Source organism: Dama dama, chromosome 18 (assembly GCF_033118175.1).
Source record: "Dama dama isolate Ldn47 chromosome 18, ASM3311817v1, whole genome shotgun sequence".
Taxonomy (NCBI): domain Eukaryota; kingdom Metazoa; phylum Chordata; class Mammalia; order Artiodactyla; family Cervidae; genus Dama; species Dama dama.
The window spans coordinates 97,504,214-97,513,411 of NC_083698.1; the positions used below are offsets into that span (position 1 = coordinate 97,504,214).

At 46.0% G+C, this 9,198-nt stretch overlaps 1 protein-coding gene across 1 annotated transcript; it reads left to right on the forward strand.

The window, feature by feature from the left end:
* The first annotated feature begins 322 nt into the window (after positions 1-322).
* Positions 323-5,163, forward strand: TMEM213 (transmembrane protein 213). The gene is made up of 3 exons (XM_061166432.1): positions 323-467; positions 4,059-4,133; positions 4,994-5,163. The coding sequence occupies exons 1-3, from the start codon at positions 323-325 to the stop codon at positions 5,161-5,163; spliced, it is 390 nt and encodes a 129-aa protein (XP_061022415.1).
* The last annotated feature ends 4,035 nt before the right edge of the window (positions 5,164-9,198 follow it).

Genomic DNA, 9,198 nt, shown 5'->3' on the forward strand with positions numbered 1-9,198 from the left:
CTAGGGAATAAAGCACCTAAGCCTGCAAGTGAAAGAGACAGCAAACTCATCTTCAAGGAACCACCAGGGCCCAGATTGCCTCCCCTGTCCTCTTTTTTCTTAGCAGGGACAAAATGGAAGCTAAGTAAGAACCGCAAAAGTCACCGGCTCTTCCTCCCCCAGCCAACACAGCTCAGCTTCCCTCCTGGAGAGGTGAAAGCCAGGTGTGACAGCCCAAGCTCCCTTTGCTCCACCCCCTCCCTCTCCCCCAAACACAGAGCAGAAATTCACCTCTGCCAGCATTGTTTTCAAGCTCTCGCAGGACGAGACACACACGGGGTGCATGGCAGGCGGTCCTCAGCTCGCCTCTGCAGGGACAGTGCACACAGAAGCCTCTCTCCTCAGCATGAAGCGCCTCCACCTGGCACCCTGGGCCTCCCTGGTCCTCAGCCTGGCCTTCCTCTCCTTCCACCGCGTTTACTTGGCAGGTAGAACCGTGGGCTTTATTCTCGCCAGGCTGGGAAGAGGGAGGGAGGGTGTGGGAGAGAAGGAGGCAGGAGGAGGATTCCTTGGCTCGGGTTGGTCCTGCTCAAAGGAAAGAGGAAACAGGGCTTTCTCATCTGAAGGATTAGGCTGGAGAGGGTAGGGTGGGAAGCGGGTTTACCTGAGACCAGAGTCAGCCAAGATGGGAGCGACCAGGAGTCCCTCCCATCAGAGACGGGAGATACACCTACAATGGCATCTCTGGGCTGCTGTGTCTCAGCGGTGCCTGCTGAGGGTAATTGTGTTGCAGTTCTGTATTTTGTGGCTGTCATCCTTCCTCTCATACCCTCTTCTCACCTAAGGACCTCCGTCTGTCCCTTGACCCTGGGCATCCTTTGCAACTTTCGCCAAACCTCAACACACGAGGCTGCCGTCTGCTGTTAAACCTTCCCCCATCTCACCCGGCTCAGGAGATGTTGGATTATCACCCCACTTTCTCAGGGAGGCCGAGGGGGGGGTGTTAGGAAGTGTCCTCCCGGGCTGGGCTCTGCACATCAGGGACCTTGCTCCCATTCTCATGGTCCTGGCTTTTGCCTCTGGCTTTGACCTGGCTCCTCAGAACAGCCTGCCCTGCTTCCTGACAGATTCTCCCTCTCTCAAAGCCAACCCTCACTGTCCCCCATGCCAGGCAGTATCCATCTCTCTTCTCACAGTCTCTCCTCGGGAGGTTCAGAGGGTGGGCTCTCAAGCCTTTGAGCCTCAACTCAACTTTGGCTTCCACAACTGGCTAGTTGTGTGATCTCGAGCAAATTCTTTACCCTCCCTGGGCTTCAGTTTCCTCGTATCTAATGTGGAGATAATCATAGTGCAGGGTTGTTGTAAAGATGTATGCATGTAATCATACAGGGTTGTTGTAAAGATGAAATAGGGTAACTGCACATAAAGAACTTTGAATGAAATAGCACGTGGTAAACACTCCAATGGGGCTTCCCTGGTGATTCAGACAGTAAAGAATCTGCCTGCAATGCAGGAGACCCAGGTTCGATCCCTGGTTTGGGAAGATCCCCTGGAGGAGGGAATGGCAACCCTCTCCAGTATTCTTGCCTGAAGAATTCCACAGACAGAGAAGCCTGGTGGGCTACAGTCCACAGGGTCAAAAAGAGTCAGACACGACTGAATGACTAACACTTTCACTTCATTTCAAACACTCTCACTTCATTTCAAACACTCAACAAAGGTTAGCATGTTCCTTTAACTTTTCCAATATTACCCCTAAGTAAGAGTGTTTTCTGTTTACCCTGGAGGTGCCTTGCTTAGGAGAAGGCCTCAAACACTTGACCAGTTTCACTGCCATGAATGGTTGGATCCTTCCAGTAGCCTTTACTTTGGAAGTGACTCCAAATGAGACCAGTTCCTGGCTGGCTTTGCTTATGAGGGAGGTGGGTGATGTTTCAATTCTTCAGAATTTATACTAGGTTATTCAACTTGAACCATATAAAATGTCTGATACTGAATAATTCTGGACCTATAGAAATGGCTATTTCATATGGGTTAACCTACTACTAGTGTTTCATTAACTTGATTTTTTTCCACACACCAGTTCTGGACCAGGACCACTTTCCTACTAAGGTAGAGGGGAGATGAAAGTCAGGGTCAAGGAAGTTATTCGGGTAACAAGGGAAATTAAAACATGGAGGAATCAATTTTTCCAAAGCAAATAAAAACCAAGCTCTGAGGCATTTAGCTGTAAATAATTTACAGTAGCAATCAGAGTGCATCAAGGTAGTTACTATACTTTAGCAGGACACTGGAGTGGCTGGGGAGGGGGTGGTGTAAAATCAGTCTAAGCAGAAATTTCATGGCTTTGGTTAATCAAGGAGTTTCCTCCTAAGTTATTCTGCTATGTGACAGCAAGCACCTTTGAAGGACATGCTAACCTAGAGTCAGTGGGGCCTGGAGAGTTTCCAAACTTTTTTTCTGTCGTTGCCAAAGAAGCAGATTTAGCAGTCATACAATCTCCAGAGAGATTCTTTCAAATGCTCTCTTGGTCTTGCTCTACCTAGGTCAGCACTGTCTAACAGAACTTTTTAAAAACTTTTTATTTTATATTGCAGTATAGCTGATTAATGATGTTGCAATGGTTTTAGGGGCACAGCAAAGGAACTAGGCCATATGTATACATGTATCCATTCTCCCCCAAACTCCCTTCCCATCCAGGCTGCCACAGAACATTGAGCAGAGTTCCCTGTGCTACACAATAGGTCCTTGTTGGTTATCCATTTTAAATACAGCAGTGTGTACATGTCGATCCCAAACTCCCTAACTATCCCTTCCCCCACATCCTTGCCCCCTAGAAACCAGGAGTTTGTTCTCTAAGTCTGTGAGTTTGTTTCTAACAGAACTTTTTTGATTGTGGAAAGTTTCCATATCTGTGCCATCTTTCTAACATGGTAGCCATTAGCCACAGGACTGAGCACTTGGCAAGTGGCTAGTATGACCAAGTAGCTGAAGTTTTCATTTAATTTCAATAAACTAAAATAGCCACTCTGGTTTGTGGCCATCATGTTAGACAGAGTGGACCCAGACTGCCTACTTTCTTATTCTCAGTGATGGTAGGGAACACGGCCCATGGTTTCTCTCTCCTGGGGGTCCTTATGTTCATCTCTGTAATCCCTCCCCACTCCCCAAACTCTGATATTTTCTGCTAAAGTGTTTTTTTTATCATTGTGTGCCTTGTTTAATAATCAAGGGCTGTATAATTCTAAGTGCTGTATATGCTAGAAACCTCTCAACTTGCTAGTAGGGTGTTGACATTTTTCACACCCTTTTTCTGAGTACTAACATCATAATTATCAGAAATAAAGAATCAGGGTCAGATTTTGATGTTTTTTAGTTCAAGCTTTTGAAGGAAACTGAAGCTAGTTATGAAAAGACATGGCAGATTTTTAAGTGACTGTGTTAATATATGCTAGAAGAAAACAAAACAAAACACTTCTTAGATGTACTTACCTGCATAGAAACCAGCTTAAACAGAGGCCCTTGGTGACAGAAGGGTGATGAGATATAAACATAAAGCATCTCAATGGGAATAGGAAGTGGTAGGAAAAGAGGAGTGTGTGAGTTTGCTGCCCAACAAGACACCACAGCCTGGGAGGCTGAAACCACAGAAGCCTCTTTTCTCACAGATCAGGAGGCTCCAGGTGTCACCAGGTGCGTTTACTCCTGAGGCCTCTCTCCTCAGCTCGCAGATCATCCCATTCCGCACGGGGTCCTCGTATTGTCTTTTCTCTGTGAGTTCCCATCCCCGGTGTCTCCTCCTCTTCTTACAAGGACACCAGTCACACTGGGCTAATTTAGCCATTTAACCTTAATTGCCTCTTTAAAGCCCTATTTCCATAACAAACCACTACCAAATTTAGGAGACAAAGTTCAGGCTATAACAGAACTTTGCTGAAAGAAATCTCAACGTTACCGCTATTGGAACTTCTATAATACTGTCATAATACTCACTACTGATTCACAACAAAGACTGCCAACTCCATGCCTGAGAATGGCTTTTCCTACTGCCTGAGACTATCATTTGTCTTTTCTTCCAGAAGCAAGCAGCGGCGGCAACTCGACCTTGACCGTCCACCATCCAGAGAATCTTGAGACCCTGGAGCAGTGCCCCAGTAAGCTTCTCCTGGCAATTGCCCTAGCCCAGGGCTCATCTCGGAACAGGGAGGGACACTTAAGCCTCCTCGCTTTCTGTTCATTGGCATTGAGTGGCTGAGCGCCTGCCCGGCCCTCTCATGCCCCAGTGTGGTTTGTTCACGGCCCCAGAACTGTCTGCCGGGCACGTCTACAAAGCTCTCTTGGCCATGGTCCCCATGTGAGCTCACACTCTTTGGTACAGATGGCTTTAATGGCCTATCCTCAGGACAACTGTCAAAGACCCCCTGACTTCAAATGCTTATAGAAGTTTGGGAGTGGAAACATCTTAAACATCAGCAAGTCCAATCCCTGCCTGAGGCAGGGGCTTCATTCTGGTACCTGTTGCATTCTTCTGTTCACCTTCCCCTTGAAGACTTGCAGTGCTAAGGAGCCTAGTGCTTCACAAAACAACCACTGTGGTGCATGTCTAATTAATGGGAAGTTTGCTTTATTTTAAGTTTGGCTCCTTGACTCTGCCCCCATTGAATGACCACTTGTGTTTACTTCTGGGCATAACAAAGGAGAGTAACAGGCAGCAACATGTAGAGCCTACAAACGTGGCTTTGGACTCCTACAAACATGGGTTTGAGTTCTAGTTCTGCCATCTCGTGACCCTGGGCAGGTGACAGCTTCAGTTCCTACATGTCAAACAGGAGGAATACTGTGCCTATCCACTTTGTGAGGAATAAATAAGGGAACATGTGTAGCGCTCTTAGCACAGGGCAGGGCGTGCCTTAGTAAATGGGGCTATCCTGTTATTACTGGTCTTGATGTTATGAATAGCCTGGGGGGGAGGGAGGCTGGGGTGACCCTGTCCTTCTTGCCCTTTCTCCCCCAGACGTTGACTTCTGCCCACAAGCAGCCCGGTGCTGCCACATGGGGGTAGATGAATACGGCTGGATCGCGGCAGCTGTTGGATGGAGTCTCTTGTTTCTCACCCTTATTCTGCTCTGTGTGGACAAGCTGATGAAGCTCACTCCAGATGAGCCCAAGGACTTGCAAGCCTGAGACTTAGCATCCTAGTGCCAAGAATGTCAATCACCAAGCTGTGGGTAATAGCAGGAGGGGAAAGCGCTGATGTGGTTTCCAATATTTCAAAGTCCGTTCACCCCTTTTTGTTTGTGTGGAGTTTTGGGGGTTTGTTTTGTTTTTTGGCCATACTGGGTGACTGGTGGAATCTTAGTTCCCTGACCAGGGATCAAACCCGGGCCTTGGCAGGGAAAGCTCAGCATCCTAACCAACTGACGACCACTGAAGTCCCAAAGTCTTGTTACTCTCATAACCTTCAGTTACTTTTAAAAACGAAAGGAGGAGACAGGGATCCAAGAAAGACAAGACCAGTGCTGCCAACACACCTAATTTCAAAATGTACTTGGGTCCTTTATAACCTGACATCTCCCTGATTGACTCCTTTGCTTGTATTTTTGTGTGGCGAGTGGGGAATTGCTTGCATTTTGAGCATCACTTTCTTTTGCGTTCCAAGTATGTGGTACATGAGAAACATAAACTTCAGTCTCATAGTCACCCCATTCAAAACAAAACTCAGAACCTTCTCACCAAAAACAAGTGGTTGTTGTGTTTTGTCCCTTATTTTAGTCAAGGGCATCACTGTCATTTCAAGATGTGAGAGCCACCTTGGCAGCTTCCTCAGTCCCACATCCGATGCTTCCTGGGCTCTTGTTCTTCCTTTGACGGCTCCTCATGTCCAGCCTGCCCATTCTCCCTGCCGGCAGCCTAGGTCTGGCCCCCATTACCCCAGCCCATCACCACGTCAGGAATACTTCACTTTGTTCTCACTGCCTTCAGGATCTCCCCGCCCCCAGCTTGTCTCTCCCCTCATCCTGACGTCTTTCACTTCTTTGCTGCCATTCCCTCCGCAGGGGTGGCTGCCTTCCACCTCCACCTCCAGAACGAAAGCCATTCCTCAAAGCCCAGCTCCAATGCTTGCTCTGCCTGCAAGCTTCTGGGCTTGTCTTCTGGGGACCAGGAGCTGGTGGTCTTCGGGCTCTTGTGTGGTGCCCTGAGCACAGTCATGGTGAACAACAGGCCTCGTCACAATTGGCTTGTACTTCCTCATGTGCTGGGGGTATAAAAAGCTCTTCTTAATGTTTATCCAATGAATGAATGAATAAACAAATGAATGAATTCCTGGCCTAGACAAATTTTCTGATCGTTGCTCTGCATCCAGAACCTCCGTTTTTCTGGAGCTGGTTGACAAAACTGACCTCTGGAGGAGCCACTTGACTCTGGCCAACTTAGGGACAATCAGTTAGGGCCCAGATGTCAGCATCACTGTGAACTCTTCCAGCGGGAGTCAGGAGGAGAGACGGGTGGGGTCATCAGAAGAAAGACAGTAACTCTTTAAGAACACATGTTTGCCCTTTGACAGCGAATATGTGTTTAGATTGGATAAACTCTAAATAATCATAATACAAAAAGGAAAAGTGAGAGGCCTCCAAAATGGGAAGAAATATTTTCTAGAGGTGGCAAATGATTCAAAGCCACCCTACTGCTCTTTCAGAAAGTCTGAATAAATTTCCCTGAACTGAAGGGATCACCCAGCACAGTTTGCTCTCTTCTGAAGAGCCAGATCATTTTAGAATCTTAGTTGTTTAATCAGTGAAACAGGATGGACTTATTATTCCAGAGTGTTGATGACATGGACACAAGTATCTATAAAAGCCTGAGCTACATCATGGATGTACACCTGGGTGGTGCTTCACCCTTTTAGAAATTCAAGCAGTTTCCACCATACATGATGGTTTAATTCTTTCAAGATGAAAAGATTCAGTGTGAAACCAACTTTGCTTTAACATCTGCAAATATTTTTTAAATAAATCAGTGTGCAATAGTGAAAGAGCACGGTCTCAAAAAGAAAAAAGAAGGAAGGGAGATTAAGATTTATTTCCGGCAAACGTGAACAGAAGTGACTCACGCTGCCTTGCTGAGCATCAGCCTTCTAATTGGAAAATGTAAGAACTGGATCGAACACGTGTACGCAAACCAGGTTACAAAAGCTCAGGAAGCTATTTGAGGTTCTGCATGTAAGTGAGTGGGTGTGAGGCTCTTCCTTGCAACCAGAGCAGCGGGGCTCTCATCTCTTTTATGCATGTGTGGACCTCGGTGGCCAGACGGCATTTGCTGCTTTAACGAGGGGAGAGTCAGAGCACCAGTTGGCGCCTGAGACAACGAGTAGACTCTCAGACTACACTGAAAAGAACTACATGTAGTCGCTGCCACTGTCACAGTGAAATTCAGGCGTTCTGTGACTTGCTTTTCTTTCACAAAAGCAAAGTTAGATCAGATCCAAACAAGCACTCTTTTCTTTGAGACTGGAAAGAAAGATGGTTATATCATCTGATGGTTATGTGACCCAGATGCTAACTCTCAGATCTACCCTCAACATGGAAATTCTTTATTCTAGCAAAGCAAAGACTTGTCAGGAAATTAAAAAGGAACACCTGATAGGGAAAACCGAGGCTTGACGTCCACCTAAGAGTCTCCTGTGATAAGCAGGAGGATCTGCCTCACGGGAGACATACTTTTCATTTAAAAAACTTTGCCCTCAGGGATCAATGTGGTCCTCAGCACCGCTACAGACTATGTAACACAGGGCATATCCAGTTTGGGGCATTTCTATAGAATCTTTAAACATTAAGGTGTAGCACAATTATCTGACTTTTTAAATCTATTCCTTTTTAGATGCATGATACCCAAGGACAAATAAACCAAATATATGATTTTTCTATTTAAAATGAAACATTATGCCATGCAAGATTAATAAAAAACAAGTCTTAGGGTAACTTGGGCCTCTTTCCCACAAAAATACACAAACGCATATTTTTAAACTTAGAGAAAGAACAGTCTAAAAATGTTTTTGATGAAGAATGTTTCTTTCTGTCAGAGTCCTGACTTCTGTATTGAAGTCACATATGGACATACAGTGACATTCATGGGTCTTCGTCAGTGTATGGCAGGAGGGCCGGGCAGACAACCTCTCCCTGGATCTACAACCAGCCTTACCTGACTCAGTCCATCCTCTGCACTTCTTTCCAGAGTGATCTGTCTAACCCGTGAATAAGGAATTGAGTCACTTTCACCTGCCTTAAATCCTCCAGTGACTACCCACATATGACAGAGTAAACACCATATTTCTACCTGACCCACAGGATCTTCTCCAGTTTTTTCTCTTCTGTATCCTTCACACACACACCCAGTTATGAATTCTTTCAGTTCTCTCTCTATCCTCCAAGCCTTCACTCTTGTTGTTCACAGTCTGAAACATACCCTTCCCAAGAGGCAGATTTGCCATGAACCAAGAGAAGCTTTGTCACCCTGCTAATTTAACTCATATGTAGAGTGCATCATGTGAAATGCCAGGCTGTAATCAAGATTGCCAGGAGAAATATCAACAACCTCAGATATGCAGATAACACCACTCTAATGGCAGAAAGAAGAGAAGAACTAAAGAGCCTCTTGATGAGAGTGAAAGAGGAGAGTGAAAAAGCTGGCTTAAAACTCAACATTCAAAAAATTTAGATCATGGCATCTGGTCCCATCACTTCATGGCAAATAGATGGGGAAAAAGTGGAAACAGTAACAGATTTTCTTTTCTTGGGCTCCAAAATCACTGTGGACAGTGACTGCAGCCACAAAATTAAAAGATGCTTGCTTCTTCAAAGAAAAGCTATGACAGGCCTAGACAGCCCATTAAAAAGCAGAGATGTCATTTTGCTGACAAAGGTCCGTCTAGTTAAAGCTATGGTTTTTCCAGTAGTCATGGGCAGATGTGAGAGTTGGACCATAATGAAGGCTGAGCACCAAAGAACTGATACTTTTGAACTGTGGTGCTGGAGAAGACTTTTGAGAGTCCCTTGGATAGCAAGGAGATCAAACCAGTCCATCCTAAAGGAAATCAAACTTGATGCTGAAGCTGAAGCTCCAATACTTTGGCCACCTGATGTGAAGAGCCGACTCACTGGAAAAGACCCTGATGTTGGGAAAGATGGAGGGCAAGAGGAGAAGGGGGCGACAGAGGATGAG

Bases quoted from the DNA above. Each gene is read 5' to 3' on its own strand.
- TMEM213 (XM_061166432.1), top strand. From the start codon at position 323: ATGGCAGGCGGTCCTCAGCTCGCCTCTGCAGGGACAGTGCACACAGAA. The intron at 468-4,058 runs GTAGAACCGTGG...CTTTTCTTCCAG, and splicing joins CCACCGCGTTTACTTGGCAG to AAGCAAGCAGCGGCGGCAAC. The intron at 4,134-4,993 runs GTAAGCTTCTCC...TTTCTCCCCCAG, and splicing joins GACCCTGGAGCAGTGCCCCA to ACGTTGACTTCTGCCCACAA.